The 19217-nt window shown below is 37.2% G+C and overlaps 1 protein-coding gene across 3 annotated transcripts in view; it reads right to left on the minus strand.

The window, feature by feature from the left end:
• The window catches only part of UBR3 (ubiquitin protein ligase E3 component n-recognin 3 (putative)), a 120788-nt gene that overhangs the window by 101201 nt on the left and 370 nt on the right, over positions 1-19217 (minus strand). For all 3 annotated transcript variants that reach the window (XR_774298.1, XM_010567016.1, XM_010567008.1), the window contains exons 2-5: positions 5787-5926; positions 5232-5390; positions 3377-3520; positions 2717-2766 (exon numbers count right to left, since the gene is read on the minus strand). Coding sequence is in view for 2 of the 3 variants with exons in the window: in XM_010567016.1 (XP_010565318.1) it covers positions 2717-2766; positions 3377-3520; positions 5232-5390; positions 5787-5926 (493 nt within the window). In the remaining variant the exon portion in view is untranslated. The remainder of the gene's footprint in view (positions 1-2716; positions 2767-3376; positions 3521-5231; positions 5391-5786; positions 5927-19217) is intronic.

Genomic DNA, 19217 nt, shown 5'->3' on the forward strand with positions numbered 1-19217 from the left:
CAATATGCCTAAGGTGTGCCACATCTATTGCAAATTCAGATAATAAACTTTATGTAATATTAGATACTATACATAGGTTTTTGTACAATTACATTAAACAGCAATTGGAGTCAATAACTATGTAACTAAGTAATAAGGCATTGAGTGCTCATTAAACTACAAGGGCAGCCAAACTGAGATATCTAATACAAAAAGGTTTATTCGTCAGTGTAGTAAAAGCATTCATGGACTGGGTTTTATTTGATTCCTTGGAACATAAAAACTTCTTAAATAGGAGGACAGGTTTAGAGAGGGACTTTTTTGCTCCTTTTGCACAAAGCAAAACATGAGGAAGAAAAGCTAATAAAGCAAACTAATGGTCAGTTGTCTCCAAAATACCACAGGATGGAACACAAACCATTTGAGAAGTAAAGCACAAGTGAGCCTATACTGTTTTGGGGCAGGGGTGGGGGGGAACAAAACAAAATAACCCATAACGCATATCTCAGGATACATCCATCCTCCAGGTTCAATTTTAGCTTAGAACCATCTACTACAGTAGAAGTGAAACTCAATACTGAACTATGCAAAACTTTTCAAGCTATTTAGTTCCCTGCAGAAGCACTGCTCTAATTTGTAGCCTATGTAAATTTTGTAATCTAGCCTTTCATCTCTGAAACAATGCTACCTTTAAGACTCACTTGGTAAGAAAGAACATTATCTTTCCGAGGTTCATCTTAAATACCAGAGGAAGAAAATCCAGTTAAAAGTGTACTCTTGCCACATTTCTTAATTAGAACATAGTTTTACTCTGCTGTAAGAGAGTATAGTAAGGCATAAAAAAAGTTGTAAATGCCCTTTGTAACTATGGGGGAGGGCAGGGGAGAGGAAGAGAAGTCATAAAACAAGATAACTTCTTCCTCATTCCTCTAGGAAGCATTTCTCTAGTAATGTCATTTTTCTAATAAGCATTTCAGCCTTCCACCTGCACAGTTCTGTTTTGGCTTTTGGATTAAAAGACTTGACTTTCTTTTCAGCAATTCATATTTATCAAGCAGACCATGATTAAGAAAAAGATTATAAAATAGAAAATTAACTCTCTTCAGAGATGCCACTAACTAAGGATTTTTTTGTTAAAAAAAAAAATAAAGAAACTTTTGACATTATTTTTAATTGCACCCCATACTGTAGAAATGTGATTTTATGAAAGCTATGAAAGAAAAAATCAGAAGTGAAAATATATACTAAAGAACATTTAAATTTTGAGTGCTTATTGTTTTATCTGCATGTTAGTTCCTCATTCTTTTGGAAAATTTTCTAAACACCTGTCAAAACAGGGCCTTGTGCTTTTTTACAATGTATCTTAAAAATTGATCCCAGGTATGTGAGTATATACAGAATCTGAATTTAGAAAAATCACATCTGCCATAACATAATAAAATACTTACAGGTATATTTATATCCTGGAGATCAGAAAGAAAAATCTCTCTAGAAAACAGGTATCTTTAACTGGCAAGCTATAATGTAGTTGCTGTAACTCCTCCCTTCTTTATTGATGAAGTATTTTTTCCTTGAAAAAATCATCTTTTCCTGATATAAAATTCCTTCTCCCTCAAATACATCTCTATCTCCCTCTTAGACTTCTTTCTCAGAAGAAATGCCAGCGATACCCAACCTTTCTTCAGACGCTTAACAACTAGTTTACTCCCCTCTCATCATCACTTACAGGGGTAAAACAGAAAGAAGCATGCTGAGCCATTTTAAGTTTATTTGAAAATACTACTTGAGGTTAACAACATTAACTTGAATTGCCGCCTTCTTTCACGGGCCTTAAAAGTGATACTATCAGCAGTCTTTCATGTTTGGTTTTTTTTTTGTCTGTTTGTCAAGCAATGGTTAAAAAACAACAAGCATTACTTTGAAAAATGCCAAATTATAAATAGCACTGCTGAAAGCGTAACAGATGCTGTTGTGCTCGTGACAGAGGCAAACATGTCATACAACTCTTTTAGACATACACAAACAATTGTTTTTACTCTGATACTTGTTCACATAAAATTCAATATAAGCAAAAAAAACTATTAAAAACTATACTTTGCATTATTTAAAGTTTGTTATACTACCCTACCAGAATGGCTGCTGAGACTTACTGGTTGAAATGAGGTTTTAAATAGTAGGGCAAAATAAATGAGAATAAATTGATACAGTAACTCTACCAGAATTTAACTTTCCTCATTAAATTCCACTTATTTATTACAGCTCAATCTAAAAGGGGATTCCCTCCTTTCTACTCCCACTCAATGTGTTTGGTAAGTAAGGTCAAGCCTACACATGGGAATTCATCTACAGATAAATTCTCACTGCTGCTATCACCAGTTCAGCTGGATTCTCAAGTGCCAAAACCTGCTAACACCATTCACAGCATCACATGCTTTAAGTTTGCTTTAATCAAGCCAAATTTACTTGATAGTGACTTTTGAACTACCTACACAAGTTTCTTCTACATTACATACATAAATTAAACTGAAATAGTATTAGCAAAAATAAGGATTTTTCAAGAGGTCCTTAGTAAATCAAAGGCATGAGCTATTCCTTTGTATCTCCATTATTTCTAATTATTAAAATGGAGAGAACATGTGGTAGATAGAAGAGTTCAAGTTTGTGGGATTTGGCTGCAAGCATTCTCTCCATTTAATATTCCGCTGCAGTTCATCATAGTCTTTAAAAACAGTCTCACCTCATCTGAAGAATCCCCTTGTCCTGATGTTGCCGTAGCACCTGCTAAACCTTTTGAAATAAAAAAATTCAGAGATTCCTTTCATAAGTCTTATACTGAAAAGAGAGTATTTTACGATATTTAATGAGCCACTATGAAATGAAACACTACATTAACTTTCTTTAAAAGATACACAGCAGTGGACTGAGAAGTTGGAGTAAGACTTCTAAGCAATACAAAATCAGGGATTTGCAAGTACGTTCCATTGCAGAACTTCAACGTACCGAGTTAACAGTGAAGTGCTCTTTCAGAAATTGCAAAAAACGCTGATGGCCTTCAGTGATCCAAAAAAAAAATCCACAGCACTTTTGCAAGAATAGGTGGCTTAACTTAGTTGCAGTGACAAAATTCCACTACGAGCAATTTCATCTTGCCTACTCAAATTCCACTAATTCTATGACTGGGAAATGATGCTTAGTATATTAGTAACAGAAAGTTATTATGTTTAGCTTTGTTCATAGAATTAAAACGAGTCCTGTAATTTGGTGGTGCACTAAATAACAGGTAATTCCTTAAGTTTCATTAAGATTTGGGTTTTTTTAAAAAAATAAGCTAAAAGAACAGTTTATATAAAAACCAGCAATAATCAAGTCTTCTCTTAAAATATTTTTCTACACAAACCTTGAACTGGTAATGTGCTAGTTCCAGCTCCTTGTTCCTGCATACCACATGCAATTTTATCCTCAGGAAATGCCAGTCCAGAACCTTTCAAGGCAATGAGGTACTTTTCATGACTTTTCTTTGCGCATGCATTCTCTCCAACACCTTGAATACATACGTAAAACAGCATTGAAGTACAACAGCTACTTGGTTCATCTACTTTATATTCTATACAAGCAGTCTAAAAAATGGTTCATAACGTTTTAATAAGTGTACAGTTACGAGATGTAGAAGCTAAAAAGTTCTTCCAACTGATGAACTGAAATCTAAAAGACCAGAAACCTCCTCAGTTTTTCCCCTCCAACACAGTGTTTTCTTCTAAATGATGTATTTCATTTCTATTTTACCAGCACTGCCATCATTAACACCACAGCAAAAAAGGATTTGTTTTGATATTTCAAAACAGTTGGTTTTGGACAGAAAGGACAGGGACCTACTGTTTCCAATGGGAAAAAAAATAAACCAACAAAAAAACCCCAGTAATGATAATACGCCATATATAGTTTCTAATATTTGGGATTTTTTCTTTCACAGTTCAAGTTTTGACAGCTGCAATTAACGAAGACTATTCATAAAGATACCATCATTTCAACTGTTTGATGAAGCAAAGTCACACTGCATGCTTGGGATATACAATTTTCCACAAAAAAATGGACTAAAAAAAACCCAACAAAAAACCACAAAAACCCAACACATTTGTTATTTAAGGAAAAAACAAACTTTAGAGAAATAAATTGTGTCAAGTGTTTAAGAAAACATGAAAAAGATGATAGCATCTTTTTAGCTGTGCACCTTTTGCATTCAAAGTCAGAAGGACAGGTTTTGCTCTTTTTTCTTTGCTTTCCCTACCCACAAACTGTACCTACTTAGACACACATATTCTCCATTCCAAGAGTCCAGTTAAGAATGCCTTACTTCCCATTCCCTCTCCACTCTTCTATCTCAGGAAATCCATTATAGGAAAAGGGAAGTCATTAAACTTCTCCCATTCAAATATTATCAAACAGGAGAGAAAAAGAGGAAAGAAACAGAAAAAAGAAAACTGTCCCTGAGGCAGCTTTCCTAAGTGTTTCTCCTTTCAAATAAAGATTTGGAGGTTGCCTGTTGTTCAACTAGCTGCTGCCCAAGCCAGTTATGGCAACTTAAATCTACAGTAATTACTCTTTGTTCCATACCTATGCAAAGGAAGTACTCGAAGGACTCAAAAAGGACACCTCCTAATCACAAGAAAATAAGATGGAGTTAATTTACACTAGGTGGTTTGGGGTTAATAGTGACAGCTCAACATTTTCAGATTCACTGTCATTTGGTACAGGATGGAATAAATAATTGGGGGGTGGTGGCGGTGTTTTTAAGAAAACAAAAAAAAAGCCTTTGCACAGCAGCACAAGACAGACAATGGCCTTTTGCCATTCAGGTCTCCTCCAGTAACCTCTGTGAGAGCAGATCCCAAAATAAGTTAGACATATTCCACTTTGAATAAGCTTGATATACCTTATTTGGAAGTGTTCACTTCACTTTAAAGAGAATGGATTTTTTTAATAAAAACTCTTTTGGAACAATGTACCTTTATGCAGTTATCCAGAACAGGAAAGATAAGAGATTTGCTGTTACAGGTCTTAATAACAAATGTTTCTAGTTGCTCCTGGAGCCCACCCCCTCTTCTACCAACAACAAAAAAATATCCTTAAAAACATGCATTCTTCTGGGTTTTGAGAAGTCAAACAAAAACACGCAGGAACTGAAGTGATAAAATTTATGCCCTTAAATTCCTCATAATTTGAAAATTCAATTATTAGAAATAACACAAACATACCAGAGCTAAGATCTTTGTAGAACTGTTGGCTAGTCAAAACCTGGGTAAGAACTGATCGCATTGCTCCTCCCATTTTGGTCAAGTCTTCTAGAAAGGAAACATGAGGCTCCAAAACCTGGAGGATTTTATGAAGGTCTTTCTCTGATGGCAGATCAAGAGCTGAAAACCACATAACAAGAACTTTTGGTGTAAATGTAATGTAATTTGGCCAAGACCTTCACAAGGCAGAACAGCTATGACAACCACAAAAGAAATTAATTTACATATTCATAATGCTCTAAAATTCACATGTACAAGTTTCAAATTAATCCTGATTTCATTTTCTGGAAGAGCTCATCACAATCCTAGGTAACCCTTAAAACATGTTTAAGCAGCTCTTCAGCAGAGAACAAAATCAAATTGCCTAGCCAGGTAGTAACTTTGTTCAGAAAATAGGCACAAAATTCAATTATATAAACTGTAGATAGCATTCATGTACTTTAGTCTTCACAGACTGCAAAGCAAGAGATAGCAGCATGGTAAGATATGCTAGATACGTGCAAATTTAAAACATACCAGGCTCATTATACCCCTCTCTTAAGTGTTGAATAAGACTAAAGATGAACTGTGGAAGAACTAATTCTGACATCATCAACAAGTCTTTTGGGACACATGGAACATTTGAATTCGACTTAATCCGGTGTCTTTTACAAAACCTATAAAACAGATGAGAAAAATGTTAGCCAAGCACAGCTCAGCAGAGTTAACATATACTAAGAAAACCATTACTTTTTCCATTTTTCAGAGAGTATATACTTTTACATTAAAGGTGGTGTTGAAATGGTATTCTGAAATTCCAACTACTATGTTCAAACCCATTTTGTTTCCAAGTCCAGAGAATTATAAAGCTGCCAATTTTTTTCCCCTTCTCAAAGTTCACATATCTAACATCCTGTTTTTTTCCCATACATGTTAGAAGCATCTTCCATTGAACAATTAGAAGAACACTGAATTTTTCTTTATCAAGACTTACCTCCCCATTTCTAAACAGCCTAATTGAAAGTATCAAACTAAAACACTTTTTCTCCTTTCTGTGAAATAGTCAGAGGCTGGCCCAATTCTTCAAGTCCTCATTCAGATAACAACTTGTTTTAAAACATCTTTTGACATTAATCAAAACAACTTCCAAAAGCCTAAGAGTTTTCAGGATCAATATTTCAAAAGTATAGCAACTAAGATTTACTTATCAAAGGATGATAGAAATACACTGCAAAAGCTGTGCAAATTGTTTCATATAAAAAGAAAAGAAAACATTTCTTCTTTGGAGAATTCCTGTATGGTAGTAGTTGAGGCTTAGCTAATGCACTATGACATGAGGTTGAGCCAAACCCCATTAGAGCAGACAGAATGATTTCCTACTGACTTAACATGAACCTGACTCAAGAGCCACTGAATACTTTTCTGCTCCCAATCTATTTTTAGAAAAGGACATTTACCAACATCAGAGTTATTTACCCATGTCAAAAAAGAAGCTAAAAAGGAATAGAGAGTCTAAAAACACATCATACAAGAGTAAACTTTACTGGAAAGATTCACTAGATTTTACCAGTAATTTTTCAACATAAAGATTCAGAAATGGATTCAGCTTTGTTTGAATACGAAAAGTGTTTTTAAATTTATTCATGTCTTCACTACATTTGCTATGCCATATTTTCTCGAAGAAGCATGCTACCCTCTACAACATAAGCCTTTCTTCTTTGAGGACCACTGAAGTATCACCTTCAAAGAGAAGAAGGAAATAGAAAAAAGCCACAAAGTGACTATCTGAATTTAGGATGCGCACACACACACACAAAGGAGGATACAAATCCTGCAATTAAGACAGCATCTTCACAAGACGAAAGATTAAGGGCTTCTCTTTTGCTCTTACACATTAGAGATGACAGTTTTTATTACGAAAAGGTAAACAAGGATGGTACTAGCCAGGTGATTTGTAGTTTATATATACAGCCTATCTATCCCGGGGGTGGGGGGGTGCCTAACAGAAAATGCTCAGTGAGGACTGACAACTTTGTGTTAATTAATGCACAAATAAATGGTTTTCACTTTTGTCATTCACTCTTGCACAGAAGTTATGAAAAGTCATTCACTTTTTCACTTCTGTCATTCACTTTTGTCTCACCTACATACAGAAATCTGAACTGCCATAAATCACAAATCTGGCTTGATCTATGCTGCAATATGGTACCTCATTTATTATAATAAAGGTAGCTGGTTTCCCTTTCGCCACCATCCTTGTAAGAAGAGATCAAAAGTAAATAAAGACTTAAAAGACACACAAGGAAAGAATTACTATGTAGTATGTTTTAAAATCTTTTACTGGTCCCCCGCCATATATTTTGCATTCAGCCAAAAGATGTTTCACTGGTCATGACCACAAGCTAAGAGAGCCACAGTAACAAAACTCACACGTCAAGTCATTCTGAATCCCAGCTTCTGCTAAGCACAAGGCTTCCTTCCACAGAAAATAAAAAGCTCTGCTCCCCAAGAAGCCTATGCCAGCGTACCACTTGTGAATCAGCCTACAGATTAATTAACCCAAATTTAACATATCCTGTAGCTGAAGGTTATGAATCATGTCTGCTGTTGAGATTTCCAAGAAAGCATTATTGACTTACAAATTGTGCTATTATTACTATATTAATACAAGTTCTGGAAAATCAAGGAAGAACCCAAATTTGATTCACTGTAAGGAAACATCCTTTCACTGTCACATGCAAAAATTACAGCACTTCCAAAAAGGGAACCATTTCTAAATACCAGGCCCTCAACCTTAAAGTAGAAATGCCAACATCATTTTACAAGATGAGCCATATTCTGTATTTATCGTTCAAAGGCTGCGGTATTAAAGTATTGGCCGAAATCAATATATTATTGTAGCTGTTCTTAACTAACAGCTAGAAATACGTACCTGGTAAGGATCCCAGAATATGTCCTTACTGACATGACTTGCCACTGGACAAGCTATTGGCCATACTGAATTTCAAGGGCAAGAATTAATCTAAGCCACAATGATCCATAAAGCCAATGCTCAGGTTTTATTATTTACAAATCAGGCTGAAGAAATCTTACTGAGCCCAAGTTTATAATATTCACCCATGAGACTGTTTTATGCTGAATTACTGAAAAACAATCCTGCCTCTGTATGGTACTTCCACAATCCTGAAATACCAATACTCTGTGCTACTCAAAGCTCTATTGCCTTTACCGAGTGCTATACAATTCTACAAATATTGACCAAAATGCCAGATAATGACTTGGAAGATGTTCAGAGTTAAAACAACAGCTGTTTTAACCAAAGAAGAGCCAGAACCCCAAGCTGTGCCAATGAAGAAACAAGTGGAAACTTTTCTTACAAGCAGTAAGAGCCACCTGTGACAAACTTCTCAATGGGTTACAGAGTCACTGGACAAACAGCAGACAAAGCTATTCCATCATTAGTTCCTTATTAAAGAATTGTCTGTCTACATAAATATACATTTCAAAATGCTTCCGAGACTATCAAAATAGGGATTTAATGGGCAACAAAAAGGACCACTTTCCAAATCTCTCCTGGTAACATCAAGCCTTGGAAATCCACCACTTGGAGCAGAAGTCTCTAACGGGGGTGATGAAAGGTGAATATCATCTAGATAAGAAACACATTTTTTTCCGAAGAAGCTCAAAAATAAAAATAACTATGGAGAAGAAGACTGACTAGGTAACGGACAGATCACCTTGATCTAAGCTTTATTACATGATTTCAATATTGCAAAATACTTTTTCCAACAAGGCTGTAGTTCCTATTTAATCTTTAGTACTTCATATTTCTTGTGCTATACAGTCTTCCTTGTAAATATTTTTACTATTACACTACAATGAGCTTTAAGAATAGGAGTATTTCAGTGAGAGTGCCAATTAATCAGCCAGAGATACTCAAGCCCTATCTCACTGAAGGTCGAACGTGGAAGTACTAAAATACAGGTCTACGAGGAGATAAAAACATCATCATTTTCCTTATTCTTTTCTCTGATTCAAAAGTATATTCTGGTTCTTGTTTTCTATGCAGTTTCCCACCTTTGAAATTGCTCTTCCACAAAAAGACAAGGCTAATTTTAGCAAAAGGAGAAAATAACACAGTAACTTGCAATTAAAGAAAAACAGAGCTTTAACAAGCAGTCTTGTCCACATGACTTCAAATATAATTCCTGAAATTTCTTATGCTGCATTGATATCTGTAAGATGTGGAACATTGTTGACATCTACGGAATAACATGTATTATTAACATAAGCAGCATCAACATCTTCTGAGCAACCTTCACTTTAGACTTTCCAGATTCATTCCATTCTCTCCTACTATTTCTGTCTTTAATGAGTCTATTGTGAATTTCCAAAATGTGTTTTAGCAGTGGCTTCAGCTAAAATAACTCCCTTCCTTTAGGCTACAGTTCCACAACTGCTTAAGTTGAACTAGGTCAGTCCTGCCACAATTCTGTCTTCAGCCTTCTGCTTTGTTCCAGCACTGGCACTCGATTGATCCTGTGTTAAACCAGCTCAGAAGCTAAGCTAGCAGAAGTTATTTACTTTAAAAAAAAAAAAAAAAAAAAAATTTCATTGGGCCAGCTTAAATCCACCAACACTCACAGACCTGCCTCCTTGGAAATCACACTGAAATCCCAGAATCATCCTGCCATCATCACTTTCCTTGTTGACCTGACAGGGAGCAAAAACACAGAGAACAGAAAACCAAAAACCCAACAATGCAGGAAGATGCTGTCCTGGTAAACCAGCAGACCAGGTAGATAAGAGGCTCACTGCGAAGCCCAATCCTCCACTTGAAAGGACTTTTAAACTTCCCCAGTCATTACAGCAGCTGATAAATGCCTTCAGTACCAGCCAGACCACACCTTTACAGCTTTTGAACATTTGGTCAGCCCTCCTTCCACTACAACCCACAGTGTCTCAAGTTTCAGTTGCATTCCAGAAACTTGACATAAGTTCATGCATACATAGAGAGACTATTTTTACCCTCACTTTTCTCTTGCTATTTTGTCCCCTGCCTTCCAATGTTTAAAAGTACTTTGTTTTAAACCGGATCATAAAGGTGTCAGAAGAAAGCATCCCATTTTCACAAGTCTTACAGTACTACATACAGCATTCTGAGTACCTGACTTCAACAGCAGCTTTTAGGGACAAGAATCTGGGACCCAAGTGACAGGACCCAAATGAAAACTACTGGAAATCCATTTCAAAGCAAAGAAAGTAAACCTCTGCTTGATTCTTCAGTTCAGCAACAGTAAGTCATATCTAAACCAAGCTTTTATTTAAGACATTACGTACATTTCATACTGTACACCACATGACTGACAGTGTCATGTAATGTTTCATAACGTATTCAAACAAAACGAGTAAGTTTTGTAAATAATATAACACACACTTTAAAAAGAGTATGCATTTTGTCCCCACTGTAAAACTAACAAGCAAATACTATTCTTACATACATTGAATCTACAAAATAGATGCAAGATGCAAACTGTTTTTTGAGCTCTACAATTGTCTCTCAGAGTTCTTGTGAACTAGTTTTTCATTCTTTACATATTGGTAAAGAGCGTTTAAATGTTTTTTCCTGCTTTTGCAGTTCACATATTGAAACAAATCTTAATTCAGAACAAAATACAATTTGCATAATCAGGATTAGAAAATTATCTTGATGAAAAAAGGCTTTAATATATTGCAGCCTTGCTTTATGTAAAGCCACTGTCCCTAACCAACAACAAACACAATGGTAACTCTGAAGAAATGGAGAGAAATAAACTAACTGTTCCTCTGAAAATTAAGTTCTGTGCGTTTCCCCCCCACACCCTAATAATTACATTTCAATAGTTAAATTCCTTTCACCTGCAAAACAGGCTTCCAAAAGTGAATCATGTGGTATTGACTTCAAGGCCTGAGGAATGACAGCTCTTCTGCTCTATATGGAAGCTGCAAGCTACAGAGGAGTTCAGAGACAAAACTGAATACTTGCATTTCTGCTATTAGGGACTCTGATAAGAAGCAAAGCCAACTGGAAAGATGTCAGTCTAACCCTTCTAACAAGGAAAGCTCCAAAGTAGAGACACTAGAGTCAATAGTGGAGGACAATAAAACATGGCAGAATTAACAGCTTCTCCAGAAAAAAAAAAAAATCCACAAAAAAACTAGACCAACCAAAAAAACCCAACACCTTTAAAGGACACCTTTCCAGGCTCTAAGCCTTCATGACAAATCTGTTTGGCCAGGTTAGGACACTAGAAATCACAGGTTAGACTCTTAGAAGTTACTCCAATCCTTGCAGAACAGCAGGAAGAGAGGCAGTGAGTCACCAGAAGCTCCCTTGGTGCTCAGTGCTATACTGAGCACCCTTCAGCAAAGCAAGCTCTCCAGTTCAAAGAAAAAGCAGACAAAGAAGCTCTGCAGAAAAGCATTTCTATTATTCTCTGTTAGTCCTCAGATGTAGTTTTATCTACTATGCAAGATGTAAACAACGAGTTTCATTGGTATACAAGTACCCACTATTAATCAGAAACAGCAGATTTGGCAGTTTCAATTGTAAGACCTTAGAAATACAGTGAGAATGAAGGAATGGACTTCTGAGAAGAGCTGAAGCTAAGCCTATGTGTGAATGGACCCACAAAGTTGTTGAATTTGAGCATTTTGATAGACAACCGAGCAATTCAAGAGTAACACAGTCTTCTGCTGCAAAAATATTGTCTTTATAAAAATGGTGGATGCTCTGTAATTGCATTTAAGTACAGCTTACCTTTACCTAGTTTGATCAAAAAGCCTCAATTTAAACACAGTTTAAAATATATAAGATACAATGCATATCCTAGTTCTGGATGCTTAATTTCATAATTTTTCGGATCAGATTTTTCACAGTTCTTAACCTTTGCATTCACAAAGCAGCTGACTTCAAAAGTAGGTCTGAGAGACAAGCACATCAGCAAACAGAATATCACATACAGTCTCCCTGCCCAGTTGCTTTCAGAGTCCCATCAATTATCTACCTTAAAGCACATGCACTTCTATTTAAAGAACAAAAATCAAGTTTCCAAAATAGAGTTAACAAAAATATTTTCTGGCTAAGAATATTTTCCCAAGAAAATTTAAAGAGGTCAAACATATGGGATGTAATATTTTGGCCCGAATACTTCATCTGTCAAAGTTCTAAGCAAGTGCACAGTGCTAGACAAATGTAAAAAACAACCTTCATTCTTCAGGATCTGAGTAAGATGTGTGGATTTTAATAAAAGCTATCAACTTAACCTGAAGATACCACTTTGGTCAGGCCTCCAACAGACAAGGCGCATATATATATGTAATTTGCAGTTTTCTTGGAAAGTTAAGTGTCTGTGTGTTTCATGCCAGAGCTATTATCGCTGCAGGTGCTGTGCAGAAACAGAGATGCATCCTGATGAAGGCAACAGTTCATTTTACAGTCCTTCTTATCATAATACCCAAATGGCCATCTCTATTACTTCAATGTAAAGAAAAATCAGCATATTATTTTCAAAGCTTACTACCAGAACCCTCTATAGAGGGGAGCACCTAGGACACTATTATTTAAAATCGCCTGCAGTTGCCAGATACCGTCCCAGAAATTTTTTAAAATATAAAACTCCTGATATTCTGCAAGTGATAAGGAAGAACAGCCTGAAATCTGAATCAACCTATATTAATTGTCATTAAGAAAGATCCAAGAGACAAAAGTTCTTTAGGAATGTGTTCCTCAAACATACACCCAAAATCACGTTCATTCTGTTGCCAACAGATCCATCAACAGCTCCATGTAGATCAGATATGTACCAGAAAAATAACACTCCATCCTGACATAGCAAACTTAGAATCCTGGACAGCTGACAGTTTCACAAAAGGGATAAAAGGAGCATTAGAAGTTGGTGGGATCAAAGCAAAGGAACTGAAAAAATCAACACTGGTTAGCCCCAATCTAAACAAGACTGTTTCCAGAGACCTCCAAAACACCAGTTCTTAAACTGAATATATACCAAGGTATATTACAAAGTGATAGACTAGTCACACAATAAATAAGCCAATTTCAGACAAGGCAAGATATACAGCAGTCATATCTTGTGAGCTGAATCTTCAGAGTACCTTTCTGTTCTTCAACCAGACTGGACCTATCAGCAAAAGCTCTGGGGTAGAACCATCATTTATTTTAAGTTTATTCAATGATTAACACAGCAAGAGTTCAGGCTTCTGAATGTTTAACGTTATGTATATTGATACTTTTGAGCATCTTACTGATGCCTTTGAAACAACTGCATGTTATTCCTGAGGCATGTATAAAGTACATAGTGCCTAGTCAGGCCACAGCTCTAAAAGCAGTAATACAAAATTATCACTTGGCTGTTAACCATTTGGAAAACATCACAGCAACTAATTTAGAGGCTGATGTACTCCTAATTAGAGACATTCTTAAGTGAAATCAAGACAGGCAGGTTTGTGAGCTGACTGTATGTCATGATGGACTTAAGCAACACAATAATCTGAAATCTTTTTTGCTTTCCAAGGGCAAGGCCTAACATGAAGCTCTGCGGAAACTACTGAATGTTACCATGGAATCCTAACCAGCAATACAAAATATTGAGCTTTATGTCTTGGGGAGGTGGGCAGAGGGAATCAATTATTTATAAATGCATGGTAACTGTATTCTTTGAAATGCCATGGTCAGTGTGAAGCCCAGTATGAATTCCTGTACCTTGTATGTGGAAGATCAGGTAGTGGAGTTTTTGTTCTGAAGCAGGCAGTACAGCTCAGACTTCTCCTCAGTCCCTTCAGCCAGAAGTCCTTGGTAGCCCAAAGGACTTAAAAAGCAGAGAAGCTGCATGGAGTTGATAGAGAACCTACAGAACGCCTTTTGTACCAACCCAAAAATCCTGAACATGAGGACGTTTTTATGTAGTTTTATAATGCTCAGAGGCTAAACTCCTTAACAATGTGTAGGGTCTCAGCCTGTTGATAAAGAATCTGTTTCAGCAACTTCTTGAAGAAAGGTCCAAAAGAGCACCCTTCCCTCCTTGAGGCTGCATTACCAAACCTAGCCTAGGTCCTGGAGAACTGAAACCTTGATGTCTGCTGTTAAAGAACACAATTGGTAAGAGTCACACTGGAAGGGACAACCTTGAAGCAGCAACATGCAATACACATGCTGAACAGGTGATTCACTGCTGCAAGACACTCCATAGAATAACTACATAATCAATTTAATGTCAGTAAAATAGTTACTACCTGTATGTCCCAGAACCCAGCCACAGGCAGATCTGACTTTTCTAATCTTAAGTGGATCACAGCTGCTACAACCAAAGATGATACAAGAGACCTTGCCTGACAAATATGCACAGAGTACATCCAAAGCTAACTATTAATAATAGCTTTCTCAACAGCAAACTTGCTTTTTTATTGTCACTCTATTTGTTAAAGTTTTCTCAAGTCTAGAATATGAAAAGGCTCTTTACTCTTACTTAGCAACAGAAAGTAAAAGAAATAGAATATATTCTTCCATAGCTCTCAAACAGCATAGCAAGGCCATCTCTATTGAAATAAGTTCCTGTAAGGAAATATCTCTGAAAAGGGATAAAATAAGGAATCGAGTCAGAAGGAGGGAAAAAAGGATATGGGGACAGAGTAGCAAAGGTCATCAATACTAGGTATCTACTGTACAAAATTTTAATTTAACTGAAACTATTCAATATTACTTACTGGGTGCAAACATTTTAATGCACTCAAAAAACAGAGCCAATTCTAAATAAATTAAAACAGAAGAAAATAAACAGGCTAGAAACTAAGACTATACTTCTCGTACTTGTTGGCAGTGAGAGGAGGCAAAAGGAATTTTCCAGCCTTTTCATAAGGGAGCATGGTAGACCCAACAGATACATCAGTCCCCTAAGACACAGAGCTAAATGGAAAGATAAGTCTGGATCATTAGAGGCAGGACTGCAGAAATTTAGAGCTAGGTACCTGAAGGTGCTTTTGAACACACGGCATATAACATCAATATATAACAGTTACCGTTCTTATAACTAAAGGTATAGCCTCCACTTCACACATGATAAAGAAATGGCCCACTGTCTCAAGTAGAAATTGATAATTTCTTAGACCCTTTGATATAAGTCATAAAAGAAGGCAATGCTCTATGTCAGTGGAGCCATTGGTTACCATAACTACCATCAAATACACAGCAAACATCAATGCAAAAGCCTGCTTAATGAAATTCTTTACCTGGCTTTTTGCCTTTCAGGATATGCAACCCTTGATGGAGACATTATTCTCTTCGTACTGTAATGCAGCACTAAAACATCTGCTTCCCACATGATTAATTTAACAAGTAAGTCAACACACAGTGAGGCATACTCAGAAACAGGACACGGGGGAATGAAATAGCCAAAGTGTAGAGGCTCTCTAGTATATCAGGTTATTGTCTACAGACTTAAAGGGGAATCAGAACAAGACAGCCACAGAAACAAGACAGTACTCATCAGTAACAGATTACTGACTAGATATACTCTTATTATAACCACATGGCATATTGCTTTCTTTAAGCTTATTTTACAAACCATCAAGTTTCATTGTAATGCAAGATCATCTACCAACCAAAAAATACTCCAGTCTGAATTTTCCCCTGTCCAACTGCATGTTGTTTTTTTTTCCTCCAACAGATGAACTCGCCTGCTGAACTATAAGCATATGCCTACCATAAATGCTTTAAAACTGAAGATTTTGCGTTCTTCAAAACATTATTAATTATCTCTGATGGAGCTGCAAAATTTAATTTGCCCATGGCTAGATACCATATGGGAGACAACTACAAACTATTTTCACCTACTGACATATCACTGGATCTTAAAATCTATTAAACCTTGCTGCAGCTAGACCTTTTAATATTTTGACAAGCAGCTACATTTACAAACTTGGATATTTTCTAAAGTCTAAATTGCATTCTAGTAGATCAGACCAACTGCAATTAACTTAATAATCAAAAACACTGAAATCTGCATGGGAATCAAAAGGTTCAAAAGTGTGACAATCTGATTTTTCTAAACCAAATGAGAATTAACACAAAGTACCTGAAGTAAATCAGCATCCACCTATTACGCTATATGCCAGCCTCCTTATATAAAGACCTCAGAAATAAAAAATTAACACTCAGTTATCTCTAAAAAGTAAATTATAGATTCAATTAGTAATAAAAGATTAACACATACATTCTTATACCCCAGACCAAACCACCTCTACATTTACATTAGCCACCCTAAAGAAAATGAAAAGATATTCCAGATGGTAAGCTGGAGAGATCTGCTTTACAGCAGATCAGTTAACTAAGACTTCATCAGAAGTATTTTTTGAGATGCATCAAATAAAAAAAAAAACTCTGAACATGGAGACAAGACAACAAGAATCAACAGAAACAAACTACTGTTACTATAATATTCATATACAGTATCTACACAAAATTTTATCTGAGCAGGCAGATGGTAGATAAAGTTTGTAAGTAGGCTCCACATTTGATTCCCTTGCTATTAATAGAAGCCCAGGCTGTGGTGGCCAAGGTTATATCAGGCTAGACACACTCCGGTTTCCTGAATCTACCATGAAGGCCTCCTAAATTTAACATGTAAAGCATCACCTTTGTAACTGTGCAATTGATTTGTATACACAAAGTTAAACCAGTTTATCTAAACATGCTGCACTGAAGGAAATCAAGTCAATAGGCAAAACTGTGTGTGTGTTTGCACGCATTAATGCTTTTACATTGGTTTAAGCTTAACTTACTTTGTCTTGCACAGCAAACAAAGTTTCTAGTTCACTTAATTGCACTGGCTTAACATCAATTCTTTAGATAAGCAGGAACGACCTTAAACCAAGTGCAGGCATCCCACATACTGCCATGTATTGTCCTCCTCTATGTCCACAAGGACTGGAAAATCTACTGCTCAACTCAAGAGTGTTCTTTCTGAACAGATGGTATGGAATTCTTTACCTAGAATGATCAAACCTCCTGAAGGGACCTACCTTACACCCAAGACAATTTACTCGCGAATTCTACTATTAGAATTAATAAGTAAGGTAAATATAACAGAAATGAGGAGCATATTCTTACTCCCTCAGGGTTTGCATCTGTTTACACTGCAAATTTTAACAGCATTTTTTATTTCTTCTTTATTAAACCAGACTTCTTCAAGAAGAAAACTGTTTAAAATAGGAAAAGACAATTGTGAAAGCTGTAAACTCTGGGATGAGAGCAGTATCAGAAGTCATTTTAATATTTACCTAAAGTGGTTCAATTTGTCTGCGCTCTATTAAAATCCTACCACTAAGAGGAGCCCTAAACCTATCCCACACTGAGCACTGGAAGAAGTGGCATTAATTTTTTTTCCTTACTTCTCAAGATCAAAGGGAACTGTTACTTCAGTGATACTGAGGAAAGCAGAATCACCAGAAGTTGAACAAGAACTGATAAAGAATCAGTTCAGGAGTAGCCCCTTGAAACCACTGAAGATCAATGAAAACAAAAGGAGGAAAAAAATTCTTCCATTGGAGGGAGTCGACCAATAAGAAAAGATTCCACCAAAAACGAAGAATGAAGAAATGATGAAGGCAGCTAGTAAGAGAAACAAAGAGGAAAAAGCTGTAGTAGGAACACAGAATGAAGCCACCTCAAGGCCTAGAGCAGAAGAATGGTGACTACAGACACAGAGAATCAGAGCCAAGACAGCAACCTTCAAGCAACAGAAAAAAGCAGAATTAGTAAAATCTCTACGTAGAAATGCAAAAAGAGAAGGAATCTTAAGATGAAGAGTGAGCGATGCAGAATTATAGACTGTAATGATAAAAACATGAAAAGAACCAAGGAAAATGTTTTAATACATCGATATGTTCCTAGCATTTTCTGCTAGGTATGCCACAACTCAGGATTTATTAGGAAGACGTGAGACGGCTCTTATGAGAGCATGCGATCTCACCCAGGCTAAGACTATCAAGACAGAGACTATTCTAGAAAGCTAGTCAGAAGAGAAGCCTCACTCAAGCAGTCCAAACCGTCTTCCGGTGAAGCCTTTAACTCTCCAGTAAATGAACAGGAACACAGAGAGCTCCAAAAAGACACCCATTTCTGAAATTTGAAGTTTACTGGCTAGGTATTACCTCCACCCAATAACTGGTTGACTGATCCCTCTTCCTTTTACTGTTGGGTATAAAGGCAACAAAGGAAGGTATAATGAGGTACCACGTTCCTCTTCTGACCAGATACTTAAGTCTTGCCTCCAGTAGGTCTGCACGCTGACAGAATACGAAGGACATTTGATTTCCACAAAACCCTGCCCGGTTGTACCCATACAAGAGTCACCGAATTCCTCAATTTAAAGCTGAGAACAGCAAAAACAGAAGGCAAGATGAACTGCAGACTGGGAAAACACACAAAAAATGGCTCCCTCTTACTCAATCTGTTCACTTGGGCATATTTGCTCACACGAAGTCCAAAAGTACTTGGACGCACTTCATGGTTAGCTGCGCTAGGCCAAGGCAGCTAGCTGGAAGCTGTCAGGTACTGCCTCCCCTTGCCTTCCGCCTTATCACCTTCCCTGAAGGCAGGCGCTCGGTGCAAGGACAACGAGATTTGCATAAGCGTCCTAAAAAAGGCACACGCACATCAACAAAGAAGGATGCCACCTCGCCGGACCCCTGCCGGGGCTGGCGGCCGGGAAGGCGGGGCCGACGCCCCCCTCAGCCCGGACCGGGCGCCGCTTCCACAGAGCCTCGTCCGGCCCGCCGCCAGGGAGGGCGGGCGGCGACCCACACGGAAGCAGGTGCCCCACGCACCCCCCGCTCCCCCGGCGCGCAGGGAGGCCGCGGGCAGCCGCCGAGCTCCGGACACACCTCTGCCCCGCACCGAGGAGGCCGCTCGGCCCG

This window comes from Haliaeetus leucocephalus, unplaced genomic scaffold (assembly GCF_000737465.1).
Source record: "Haliaeetus leucocephalus isolate CR32 unplaced genomic scaffold, Haliaeetus_leucocephalus-4.0 Scaffold1, whole genome shotgun sequence".
In the NCBI taxonomy this organism is placed as follows: domain Eukaryota; kingdom Metazoa; phylum Chordata; class Aves; order Accipitriformes; family Accipitridae; genus Haliaeetus; species Haliaeetus leucocephalus.